The sequence below is a fragment of the Neopsephotus bourkii genome, unplaced genomic scaffold (assembly GCF_033783945.1).
Source record: "Neopsephotus bourkii isolate Nb327-2 ecotype Australia unplaced genomic scaffold, CSIRO-AGI_Nbou_v1 NB_756, whole genome shotgun sequence".
NCBI classification, from domain to species: Eukaryota; Metazoa; Chordata; class Aves; order Psittaciformes; family Psittacidae; genus Neopsephotus; species Neopsephotus bourkii.
This window is the reverse complement of record NW_026901254.1, coordinates 376,170-390,145: the sequence shown is the minus strand read 5'-3', so window position 1 is coordinate 390,145 and position 13,976 is coordinate 376,170. Positions and strand designations below refer to the sequence as shown.

Sequence of the window (13,976 nt, the reverse complement as noted above, 5' to 3'; positions counted from 1 at the left end):
AGAATAGGGATTCAAAATTATTAACTTTTTTTCAGGATCCCAATATACAGTGCTGCATAGGGCAAGTCTTTCCTACCCTCACACTGTGCTACGTAAATTCATCAGCATGCCAGGCTCTGCAGGGGAAAAGAGACTGTTGCAGAACTCAGATAATTTGATGGGCATATATGTGTTTTGACCACTTGCCCACTCATATACCTTAGCTTTTTTAATCTCAAAATTACATTCTATTTGAAACTTAAAATCTATTCAGTTTCTAAACTTCAATTTCAAAAATAAAGATTAAATCCAGACTTCATAAATATCATTTGTATTTTTCTTATATTCTTCCTCAGTAGATTTCATTAGCCTTTCACAAACTCAAAGAGATTAGTAATATTCCTGTTTTATAAATAAAAAGTCGAAGAAAAGTGACATGCCAAATCGGGAAAAGACAAGCCACGATATTATGGTTCCTGCCTCCTGTACCTCATTAATTTCAAACAGTGCCTCCCTGTTGGCCTAAAAAAACCCTGTCTGTAGTGCAAGTTCAAAATTTTAACTAACCTATCATGACTATTTTTTTTCTCTGTTAAAAAACTGTTTAGATGTAAATAATTCCATTGCCAGGCAGTGGGTACCCCAGCATGCTGCTTATAAGAAAATCCTAGTGGTATTTAAGGTATTATTCAAGCAAGAACTCTGTCAGCCCACTACATACAAATTCATTTCCTCAGTTACTATATAATTCCCCAAAACCAGTACTTTCTGATTTGTGTAGCAACAGAAAAATATGGCTAGACTGCCTTCCTCAGCTAGAAAGTTTTCACTGTTAGCTGAGAAATTACTAGATCGAGTCTAGCACAATGACTACATGCAAGGCTTCACACTTTTCATGGTTGTTTATCTCTCTTCTCTACGTCTTAACAGAAGAGTCAAATTATTCTACTACACAGTAGCTCTGAATGATTGTGCTGTGCAAGGAATTAAAAAGAGAGCATTTCTCAGAAGTAAAGAATGATAAGGTGTATTTTTTTTTTCTTCCTTGATATCATCTTGAAATTTCAATTTCAGGTTGCTAATGACTTCGACAGGAGTTGAGATGTATAAGCAAATTTATGATCCTACCAATGGTCATTAGGAAGAAGTTGCTGAGTGATGAATGCTAGTGATGAATATAATCACAGCATAACCCCTCAAACAGCGATGAATGCTAGTGATGAATATAATCACAGGAGTCAATGATAGATAAAGCTGGAACACAGGGCATTTAAATGCCAGCGCATACACTTTGTTGTTGGTTAAACCTAGACTGTAGGCAGATAAATGCAGTGCTGAACTTTAATAACACATAAATGTGCTGATATAAAGTCATCGTGTTGGAGGATCAAAGTTTCATAAAATTCCACTGTTGCTTCTTTTTAAATCAAGAGATAAAACTGTGACTGTATATGTGTATGTATAACTCAGTAAAAAGGTAACAACTCACCAACAGAAAACTTGTAACAGTTTATATGTGACTACTATACACCTGACTTTTTATACACCTGTATTTGCCTTCTTCACATTCAGCCTGCCACCACTGCTGTCCATACCTTCATGTCATAGTGAACTCTATTCCTGCAACACAATGATCCTCGTGAATTAATAAACCATGAACTTCAGCAACTATGTTCAGCTTCCTTTCCTGGTTCTGGCACTTAAAACTTAGCCATATCAACACTGAGTGCCTACGTGTGAACCTAGTCCTTACTACATAAGTAAACTGGATTTGCAAAAATATGCAAGTTAGTTATTCTCTCCAGCATGCACCAAAGGAACTAGAACCTATTCAGTTTAGCAATCAAAGGAAGGGGTCATCAACCAGCCATTTCTATCTGTAATTAAAAAAAAAAAAAAAAAAGAAAAAGGTGCAATTTTTAAAAATTCAAGGATCTTATAGACATTAATGAAATGTCTTTAAATATTTTAAACTTTCTGTAAGGTGTTATATTTTAACGTTTGCAATGGAAAACCTGTATTCACAAATCTTAATTTTGCAGTGTGAGCCTTGAAAGTTTAACTGGATGCTTGCTAAATTGTCTTCTGGTTCTAAGGTGTGAATTTTATTTCAAAATTTCCATATTCTGGAAATAGAAAGCACTAATAAAAAGTAATTTCATGTGGCAAATCATCAATCTCATTCATCTCATTGTGTCCAATAAAGTGGAAATGATTACACAAGGTGGCAAAATCCTTTCTCCCTGTAAGTTGTTAGTTTTATGCTTGTTTTTCTCTAAGTTAGAATTTGATACCAGTAGTGTAGGGATCAGTTTATATTAATGAATTATGATAGTGACTTGAATTTTATAAAGTTATATGGGATTACCATGCAATTGTTTTATTCATGGAGGTATCAATGCCGTCCAAAACTCCTCTTTGCCTCTTAGCATATTTCTTCTCATGTTCAGGTATGTGATATGAAAACAGACAAAGCTATTTCTGGCAAATAGACAAGCTATGCAAGAAAAGAGTTCTGTAACACTTCCATTAAAAACCTTCCCCTTTCTTACCCGTTCTGTACATACTACATGAGTCAATTGCCAAGGTAAAACTCAAACCTCCTTAGATCAATGGTATACCTTATTGGGGCCCCTCCAGCACAGAAGTTTCCTGACCCATCTTTTTACCCTTCCTTGGAGGTCTGTAACAATTTCCTATAAATGTTTTACTACTTCTTTTAGTTACATTTTGTGATTGTCACATTAGCTAACCCACATATGTAATTTTACTCAAAATACCACAGCCTCTAACTAGATCACCACATCACTTCCCATCTTCTGAATTTGTCCCTTTTTTAAATTGTACACTCTGATATTTTCATATTAAACCATTTAACTAAGATCCAGTTGTGTTTCTACTGTAAATGTTTACTGTTTTGTTCTGAAGCATCATTTCCTCACATTCTTACTCAGATTCTCTTCATAAAAGAAAGCGAATATCCTTTCTCTGGACAGTGTTTTCTATTATTCACTTCAACAACTTAAAAAATTACTTATCCTTTAAAAGTTGGCTAATCTCTCTCCCATCTTTCACTACCTATCCTTTTGCTAAAAACAACACACATAAAACTGAATACTAAAATTACAAGGCTACTTCCCTGCTAATTTCTTACACAGATATGGCCTGTCAGTTCTAGATGACTTTGGATCAGCCCCAAACAAAAGAAAATATTCTGGGCAGTATAATCCTGCACAGAACAATGTGATCTGTGTAAAAAATCACCTACTGAATCACCAGCACCTCTTTCCACTCTTAGGAGATCTCCCATTGAAGCAATGCCTGAATTAGTGCAGAGTGATTTGTGGCTTTCCAGCTGTCACTCATTCTTAGGAAATACAATACACAATACAATAGTACTCAGCCTGAAGTTGTAGTCTGCAGTGTCTTAGGAACAGTTCATTTTGCCTGCTAAACCTGTTTTCAGACAAGAATTGTAGCCCATTATTTCTATAACCCCTCAAACATGTTTCATTCCGGGTGAAATACTGTGTTGGTTGCACAGACCCACAAAGGAGGAAGGGCAAGGAGTTGCTTCTGTTAAGAGTCTTGTCTATGAAACAAATGACTGAGTTGAACACAAGGGGGTTTGCTCCAGTACTTTGCCATTCATGCATCTTTGGCAGAGAGAAAAGTACTGGCAAGCCTGACAGCAGGGGCTAGAAGTGACCTGGGCACTCTGATCTACTGGCTTGGGCACTTTGCCATCTGCCTGACTTGTAAAAGTTGCCCTGTTTTACAAAGAGTATTGCTTAGCTATAATTCACCACTAGAGCTGCCTTATTTCTTTGACCAGAGACAGGAGAGGATGTTGTGAGGCGCGGGCCCCATCTGAGGATCCAAGAGCCTAGGGACCTACCTTCAGAGTGAGCCAAGGAGCTACTTGAACAAAGCCAGTCAGAGAGACTGTGTAATGCCTGCTTCATCAAGGACTTTTGGCAAAATCTATGACAAGTTCAGCTCAGCCAAAACCACCCCACCTTTAGACATGCACTGTAGCAGAACTTGTGCACAGAAGAAAGTTTTCTGGTGGGTCTCAGGCACCCCTGGCTTCCCAGAAAACTTAGAAGGCTGGATAGGGGGTTTTTAGGTCTATTGCTCTCTTGAATTTATACGTTAATTAGCCTGAACTGCACATTAGTTACCTAAGAGCTTTTTCTCCTTTAATTCTTACACAGTTGATTTAAGAAGTAAGTAAAAAGATAGGACCAGGAGGTAAATATGAGAAAATAATTGTAACAAATACTGGGGTTAACAAAGTGTAGCCATTGTTCATTGTTTAGTAGGCACCATGACAGCAATTATTTTAAGGAAGGATTTGGAAAACAATGCTTCAAGTATTTTTATGGTGAACTCCTCCCATGCTCAGGGGTTTTCATACTTTTAGCTGTTACATCTGCAACTGAAGCTAACTGTGAAATTAGCAATTAATTTATCCCATGGTACATATACACATATTTGCAACAGTAACAGTGAGTAAGGGTGAATACTGAACAGTGTGAGTAAAAGTTTGAACTTTTGTACTACATTTTGTCATTCACTGTTTAATCAAATACCTGCAGACTCCCACACTGAAGCTTTCCCTGTTTCTTCTTGTGGCTTATATCACTAACGCTGTAAACACTCTGCTGTTATTTTTAAACAACATAAATCGATCAAAAGGAAGCTGACCTTAAAAATGGCTGCTTGAATTGCTAGGAAGCAGAGAGTGCCATTAAGTATAAAGTAGAACAATAAAGGCCTACAATTTGTAAACAGCTTTTGATTCTATAACATTTAGTAAAAACAGGTCTCCTTAGGAATGCATGTACACATTAAGACATTTTTCAAGATTGTACCTTTACAAAAACTACATTAGAACTCACAGTCTGTTTCTTGTATTGTGTCCTATTCTTAAAAGTAGACAAACACAAAGGGAAAAACATCTCTTATGGAAATTATTTCTGATTATTTAGCAACAGATTTGAAAGAAGATTAAATATGAGATACAGTGTTGGTAATCTTATTTGGAAGATATAATTGATAAAAAAGCATAGTGAGGACATGTTAACAGTGCTAAAATTATCTAGAGCACTCTGTTTATGTACATAATTACCAATAATTTAAAATTATCCACCTGAAATCAATTATTCATTATTCTATTTTATATTTAGAAACCTCTGCAAAATAGAAATTTTAGTGAACAAAAAGCATACAGATGTTCCTAAGTGGAACCTGAGACATGAGAAAAAAATTGTATTTTATGTCCTTCTTTCATCCCAAATCAATGGAACATAATAAGAATAACCACTTCTTAGTGAGTTGTATGGAATTAGAGGTAATAAATAGATAAGGACTGAAATATTTTTTGATAAAATCAACTGCAGTAATACCTGTAGACAATCTGATGTCTAACAGTACTTTCTGAAAGTTATTTGAGTGCATTTTTCCACTTCTAATGATTTCTTTAAGGGTGAGGGGTTTTTTTTTAAATTGTGCCTTTGAATTAAACTATGACTACTAGTATCGTATCTATAAAATGACAGCCTGAGTTACCTGTATGGCTGTGAGGATATTGGCTAATGCCTGGCCATATGTGTCATGACAGTGAACAGCAAGAGCACACAAAGGAATTTCTTTCATAACAGCTTCCAGCATTCTTTTCATGCTTCCAGGAGTCCCCACACCAATTGTATCCCCCAGGGAGATTTCATAACATCCCATACTGTACAGCCGCTTAGATACCTGATTAGAAACACAAAGAGGCAGAGACAAAAGAATATAAAATAGGATTGAGAACATGCGTTAAAATGGACACACTTCTTCAAAGGTTTCAAGTTTTGATCCACAAAAATGGACTTATGTATCAGAAACCCTCTATTCATTCTTGAAAATTGTCACCCAAAAAGAATGTCCCATAGATCCTCTCATTTTAAATTTACAGTTCTTCTGTGTGTGGAATAACCAACCAAGCCAAAGCCATCAAAAACTTGCATTTTGACCCTCCCACATAATCCAAATAAGCAAGATTTTACACTATGAATTAAGTTTCTGTCAAGCCCTTTCTCAGCATATTCCTCTCTCTGGCAATTTCCCAGCTGTTTCGTTTTCTCTGTGTACTTTTCAGCTTACAAGTTATGCAGGGTAAACACCTGCCCTTTTGTTTGCTTATTACATGGGGCCAAGCACATGGCTGAACTAAGACAATAAATAATTAACAAGAAGCCTGATTTTGCTTTTTCTTGGCACTGAAAACATCAATGAAAACTAAAATTTTAACATGTTGTAGTTAATACTAATTTTGCTTACTTTTCATGAATCAAACATTAAAATACTAACAGCACAAATTTGCAACTTGATTAACATTCTAGTCTTTAAGTCTTAAAATTTTACTTAATACCAAAAAAACCCATATAGTTCTTATTTATGTAGGTAGAGGCCTAAATGTTTCTGGAGTTACATCACTGAGGAGTTCTTTGTATGAGCAAAAGATCTGAGGTCTGTCTCCATAATATTTGTTTGGAGAGAGACATACACTCAGAAGCACAGAATAATGTTTGCAACTAAAATATTGCTTTAGAAATGAAGAATTTTGAAATGTAGGATCTTTCCATCTTACTTTTGTTTATTTGGAAAGGGTTTCATCTTATTTTCAGTTGCTGAGTATGTTTATTCCCTTTAGGATTCCTCACTGTGTACCAGTGATCCCAAAAGGCCACTACACTGGAACAGAATCCCAGTCTGGAAATTAACTGTTTCAAAATAAAAAAATATGACTCTTTTCCAAGACATCTTCAGTTGCACTGCACTCTACTGTTAAAGCAATTCCAGGACTTCATCAGTGGGATTGCTGTGAATACGTCTGAGGAAGCTGACAAAGTGCTGCACCAGCAGTCTCGGAAGTGCTGGATTAATATTGCTGTTCACTTAATTCAAAGAACAGCTGAAAAAGAATTTCAAGGAGTCTGAATTATCCTGCTTAAAGCTTGGAAGTGCTATGGCTATTGCAAATGCAGTATAACTCTTTGTGCTTTAAAGTCAAAAGAGCCCCTGGTTTGTATCACCATAAATTCAATATATGCTTTAAGAACAGGATATTCACCAGATTGCAAAAGGGGATTATATGCCACCACATATTTTTATATCATCAACACATGGCAGGTGTTTTAACTGGACTACTGTTGCAAGAAAGAAAAAAGGATCATCTGCAGCTAGGGGTGGATTACCTTTAGTTAATCACCAAAACTCAGGTTTTAAGACTGGGATAAAGGAAGGCGGTTGCACTTTTTTCTCATGCTCTTTTTAATTAACGAGTGAAAGTTTTTTCTAGATGAGAGTTACAGCAATGACAAAGAGACAACATAAACTGCTGGAAATCATATTGCATTCACCTCCATCCCATGCTCAGTCCTTAAGTCTTTCAGCTTTCTGAAGATGAAGTTCTGAAAGATGAAAGAAGAGAGGGGGAAACTGCTAACAAGCTGAGCATCATCACTGACTTGTCATGATGTAACCTTAAATTGACCCTTAAAAAGATATCTATATTTAATTTCAAGAAGAATGTGCCTGCTTGGAAGCTGAATGGGAGTTCTTCATACTGAATTTTCTACCCTACCATGATAGGAGGCAGCTCATTAGTTATAGTTTTGTAAGTTCTCAATGTGAACTTTTGGGAGGAGGGTGGGAGAGAAGAGAACACACTGTTTTGTCAGGGTAATCAGGATGTGATTACCAGCTTGCAGCTTTGTTGACTGAAAAGGGTTGTGTTCTGCACCACTGAGCAGCTTTACTATGCATGAGTCTTGTGCTATTCCCCTTGGGAACACTGCCCTGACAGTAAGCATTGATCGAAATGGAAGTTGGTGACCCAGCAATGCAACCTCTCAGGTATGGGAACAATCCTACTGGTGGAAATAGTATCTAAAACTATACTCTTTAATAGAATACAAAAGGTCATAATCCAGTTACATATTATTTTAAGCAAAAAAAACAATGTAAAACAACACTGTAGTCCTTGTGCTGTAAGGGAAACTTTGATAGCCCAATAACACTCAAACAAAAAAAAAGGCAGGTACATATTCTGTGGCCTGATCAGCCTGTATGATGGGTAATATTTGAGTGAATTCACTGCTCTAGGTTAAACAAAAGGTAAGGAGAGAAAGAAGCAGACAGAAAAATAAAATCAGCCAAGTATATGATTGGAAGACAATGAATAACACAAATGGCTTCAAGGATGTATATGGTGCTTCAAACAGCTTTCAAGCCTTATTTCCCTAAGGTTGAAATTTACAAACCAGAGGATGATAAACAGTTAAGTAATGAATCAGGGCCTCAATTAATAACTCTAATGAGGTAGCTTTTTTTTCTTAAACACATACACACTGATGTACAGGTATAGGAGAAACCACTGACTAGGATGAAGACAGAAAATAGCTCTGTGAGGAAAAGTTTGCAGGTTTGGAACATTAAATAGCATTGCCACTGGCAAACTGAAAAGGAGCTCTACTGTATAAGGGTGGTTGTTAGTTTTAAAACACAAGCGACACATAGAAAAATTCTGTTGGGGAACATCGTATTGTAGTAAGCAATTTACCAACAGCACAGATGAATCTGTCATCACTGCTCTAACCAAAGCGGTGTCACTTCTAATTTTCACTTCATATTAAACCCAACTAATTTGGAAATACTGAGTACCTTCCAATTTAGCTATTTTATTCAAAGAGTGTGAGTATATGTGGTTGCTGTGAGAGAAGTAGTATCACAAGTTCCATCTGGAATGTATACTAGAAGAAGATGCAGGAGAACATGACCTGAAGGCCACACACGCAGAACACAAATGCTGACTAGCTGCAAGTGCCAAAGGAAAAAAAAAAGTGGTTTGAAGATTCTGCCAGATCACAAAAAATAAGTGATTAAGTGTAACAGAGAAGACAAGTCTTTCTCCAGGGTGGAAGGCCACTGTGTTCTGCTGTGTGCTTCTTGAATTCTGTCTCCACTTTACTGTCCATTTCAGCTTTGATGCCCCTTTGCCTTTCTGCAAAATTTAACACTTGGGTTTCACTCATGTCTTCCTCTGTTAGGAAAAAATAAATGAATAAAAGCTGGACTAAGACATCTTCCTTCTCTTTTATCCTAAATGGGAAAAGAGAGCAGGGAGCAAAGGTACAACTCCATCATAGCAGTAGAGCAAGTTAAGAAATTATGGTGGGGATGAGTTTTGGTTCATGTGTCAATCACATGACACTCACAAGAAGCACAATGTTGCAGCAGTGGCTCTGCCAGCTGACAGCCCAGTATGCTTATGCCAACATAAACTGGATTTAAAAGCAAATACCTTTTGCAAGAGGTGGTGCTGGAAATCTTCTCATACAAAATGGTCCACTGACAGATGTGCTTGAGTCTGTTTCCTTGAGCATTTCCTAACCTTCTTGTTGGAGGAAACAGCACGTATTTTTTTCTCATGAATGGTAACATTCAAAATACACTATTTTCCTCAGATGTCACTGCATCTGGTTGAGTGAGGTTATGCACCCAGTTTTAGCATTAGCTATATTTTGTGTTTGTTTTCCTTAAATTTTGCCCATTAAAGATCTTTTAGGATTAAGTAGAGAACATTACTTATAGACACCTTAAATGTATTTTTGATTCATTAAAAAGACAACTCAGAAGTTCACTCTTACTTCTGCCACTTTAGCTGGTATGATGTTTCCTTCATATGGGCATCCCAATGCACATGACACATACCTACAATAAAAAGAACACAGAAAGATAGTTCTGTTTTATAGATGCACATCTGTGTCTCTCCATGCTACATTAAAACAAAAAAAATATTAAACATAATTTTGAGTATTTAAGCCAGTCAATAAAAATTTGAATGAAAATTTAGAATTACATCAGATGAAAGGAGAAGGTTTATCCATTTTTGTTTTAAAACACAGAACAGATTTATAGCTTTCTTTATGATTAATGTATGTTCCAAGTTGTACGGGACTGGCAATGCAGCAAACCTAATGCTGTTGCAAGAGACTAATTTTTCTTGGCATTTCCTTCTGAAGTTCTAAGAGCCAGCTCAAGTTTTGCCTTGCCTCGCCCACACTAGGTATCAGAGGAAAATACCACGTTCTTCCTTGTACTAGCTACTCAGATCCTGAAGAGCAACACATGGACCGAAGCAACTTATAACAACCCCATCATCTCATAAGTCATTAGAATTGTGGTGAACAGGGTAGCTTTCAGCCTCTCCCTCTGTACTGGTATTTCTGTCCCAGTCTCCCAGAAGAATCACAGCTCCATTGCAAGCTGTAATTCAGGTACACTTTGGGAAAAGAAGAAACTGAGAAGCCAGACTGTTGGTTTCACAAAGCTCAAAACTCAAAAGCCACAACTGAGCCTTCATTGCTGAGTCCTAATGCTGTGTTACCATAGAATTTGGTTTAAATTTCCTTTTTTTAATGACAATTAAGAGCCATGAAATTCCAATTAAACTTCTAATTGTTTATCTTAACTTGATTAGGAATAGGACTAAACTAACTAGAAACACCCATTGAAACTCAAAAGGGATTTACAACAGATTCAGAGGCAGGCAGAGCCCCAGTTCCAGTGGGAGGTGGCACAACTGCTTAATAGAAGAATGAGAGCCTTCATCAATCCCCCATCATTCCCCTTCCCTCAACACTGAAGAATATAATGCAAAATTATACACTGTATAACACAAATGGGATTGAACCAATGCTAGTTTGTAGGTAGTCAAGGTCTGTAGGGTAAAGTATATATTATTTCTTTGCAGTTGAAAGAGAAACTGGTAGAATGTGAAATTAGGATGCATAATAGGCAAAAACAAATTCTGACCAAAAAAAAAGTCAACAATTTAATGCATAGAATGTATCCCATCCCTTACATGAAGGTATGGTATTGGCACACTGGAAGTAGCAATAAGAATGAAGCAAAATTTGACCTCAAGGAGAACTTGATTAGCCCTGACAAAGAAATGCAAATTAATTTTGTTGCCACAAAAGTGGTTGGATCCATTACATCCTGCTCATAACTTCAGCCCAGATGCCTACTAGGCATGATTTCAATTATCCATATGTCATTATGAAAAACACGTTTTTGAAACTTGGCCACAGACTTCATTAAATGTCACCCCCAATTTAGATGCCACTGTTTAAGTTTCAAAATCCTAAATTTTCTTATCTACATTAAAGATTATAAAGCAGCTACTCTTAACAGTTAAACACTGCCCTGCTTTTCAGTGACACATAACTCAAAAACGATTCAGGATAATTTCCCTAATTTTTAATGCATACACAGTTTTTCAAATGAAACCAAGCATGAAAACTTTCAGACCCAAAGGACTGCTTTTTACATAATCGTACAGTGCCTAGAGGTAGTGAATACACAGACTTTTACTGAAATTATTTTGCAACATCAGCCACAGCACTTACTATGAAGTAAGAACAGTACTACATACAAAGTAAATGCAAAACATACAGCGAGTATCCGCACATGATCCCTTTAATTACATGTATCTTTACATGTTCCTAGAGGCTACATATGCTAGATCAAGAAGACGTGCATTTGGTAGTGATAATGTGGCATGAATGACATCTGGAATTGAGCAGGGCGAACAAAAGTAAAAGCAGGCCAAAAGGTATCTAGAGAACAACGGAATACTCCCTGTGGTTCACACCAGTGAGCAGAAACTTGCCTGAGCTCACATAATTCAGCTGGGCTTGCTGGGGTATGAAAGTATGTGGTGACCTGAGGAATCTGCCTACTATACTGTACAAATCTGTTTGAGATTATGAACTCTCTGCATGCTTACACTGTTGCAACTAGACTGACATTTTAAACAAGGAAAATATGATAGATATAATCTATCTTGGTATCTGATATTCAATATTAAACTGGGGAAAATGACGATTACTGAAGGAATGTGACAGGTAAAGATCTTCCTACCAGAGAGAGAACGAAGTCCTGTAAAAGAACTGTTTTTCAGCAGCGTTCATCAAGGATGGAGCTTGTCAGGATTTTATCTAGTTCATTTAGTATATTGGCATAAAAAATGGAGATGTGGTGATAACACTATAAATTTCTCAGTACTGTCAATAAAAAAAAACCCACAGGGAATCCATGGAGAAAGGACAGGAGCACTAGAAGTGGGAATCAGCTGATGACAACAAAGAAAGTGAAATGCTTAAAATGAGCTTGTAAAGAGTAAAATACACTCCAAAAATACATCAAGACAAGCATTTTTAATAGAAGGTCAAAAGTATTAATTCCATTTGAGGAGGTCTTGCTATATTCTTATTGGACACAAGAGATAACAATCTGAGTAATTTGTAGAAAAAGTAATGCAAGCTCAACAGATGCAGGGAAGGGCTGAGTGCATCTAACAGGGGTACAGACACCCTATGTGAAAGGAGAAAATATGCATGCCTGTGAAAGAGGAAAGATAATTATGTGTCCAGGTTGAGCACTGTCAAGACATCTAGACTTAAGGCAGGACCAGGTGGGATGTTTTGTAATTACATTTTTGTGGTTCCGAATTAGTAAGCTTAAGTCAGAGGAAACAATTTGAGCAGAAAGGCAGATCTGTTATCTACAGATATGTTTGGCTGTTATATTTTCTTTTTTTGTGCATGTAATAACTCATAAAGCATTAAAAGCACAATGGAATCAGCCAAAGCAGGGTCCCAAGATCTTCACCCATACCCCTTCAAAATGGGAGACAACTTTGAAGAATATGCTGAAGAGCTACTTAGAAAGAAGAAAGCTAACAAGACAGAGCCACAGAAAGCAACAAAAGACATAAGTTTAAAGAAGAGTCTGGTCAACTGCAGCAAACACTACCGACAGGTCAAGAAGAATGAGGGTAAGACTACTGTTTCTGAGATCTTGTCATCAGGGAGTTTGGTGAGAGCTGTTGCAGTTGCAAGCAAGGAACAGAAGCCAAAGTGTAGGAGTTACAGGAGGGAACCACAGAAAGGTCTCCAGAGAGTAATTATAAACAGCGCCTTCAATGAAATTAGGAATGTAGAAAAGACAGGCGATGAAATATGATATGAAGAACCAAGTAGGGTCAAAGGTGCAATTTTTAAGAGCCAATGCTTAGTTATATTGCAGTGGAAAAGAGTCAGAGGACAGTGAGAAGAGAATAAGGGGGGAGAGGGAAGAGGAAGAACAGAACATGGGGTCATTTGGGCAAGTGGAAGGGGTACAGATGGCAAGTAGATGAGAAACTCCTGCTGCTTTGACAGTGGAGGAGAAAGAGAAAAGATTAGGGGAGAGGAAGAAGACAGTGACAGAGGGAAGTGCATACTGTATCTATTTTTCCTTAACAGAAAAAACAAGATCCTATGTGAGGAAAAGCAGCAGAGGGAAAAAGAGGGAAGAGTTTGAGCCATGAGTTACAGAGGCAACTGGGATTTAATTTGGAGATTCAATTAAGTTGGAGAATACAGCTGTTTTCTAAAAAGATGGCAGGACTGAAAGACAAAAGGACACTGTAATGGAAAAGACTCTTGGTTTCAGGATATTCACCAGAGACACCCCACAGTACAAGAGCAGAAGCAAGTATCTGGAATTTCACAAAGCAGACTCTGCAATGGAAGTGTTTAATTCTAAGTATGTGCTTAAATCTTTGCTGAATCAAGGTCAGACATGTTAGTAGCTTAACTGCATCTTTAGCATACAATCAAGAAAAGAGCCCATGCAACCAGAGGTGGAAACAAGGACCTGCAATAAGTGATCATATCAGTAGAGCTGCTTTAGCAACACGAGTAAATGCTGTTTTGCTCACTCAGGTTCAGTGAAATCAGAATTCTTCCCTTTAATAAAAAGTGATAAGAAGAAGTTCTCTACTTATTTCACCTGGCAGTTTATCCAGTCTCTTGCCTGTTCTGCACTGTAGGTGAGTATTGTTTGGTCTTCTCCTACATTTTCTATGTATATAGAAACGAAAGAATAAACCCCCAAAA

General features: G+C 37.1%; 1 protein-coding gene across 7 annotated transcripts in view; it reads right to left on the bottom strand.

Moving 5' to 3' along the window:
- Positions 1 to 13,976, bottom strand: part of HMGCLL1 (3-hydroxy-3-methylglutaryl-CoA lyase like 1) — an 86,397-nt gene that overhangs the window by 33,321 nt on the left and 39,100 nt on the right. For 6 of the 7 annotated variants that reach the window (XM_061354933.1, XM_061354932.1, XM_061354930.1 and 3 more), the window contains 2 exons: positions 9,678 to 9,741; positions 5,554 to 5,742 (listed from right to left, as the gene is read on the bottom strand). In XM_061354933.1, coding sequence (XP_061210917.1) covers positions 5,554 to 5,742; positions 9,678 to 9,741 — 253 coding nt within the window. Of the gene's footprint in view, positions 1 to 2,450; positions 4,713 to 5,553; positions 5,743 to 9,677; positions 9,742 to 13,976 lie in introns of those variants that run through there. The other variant, XM_061354934.1, reaches the window with a different exon arrangement.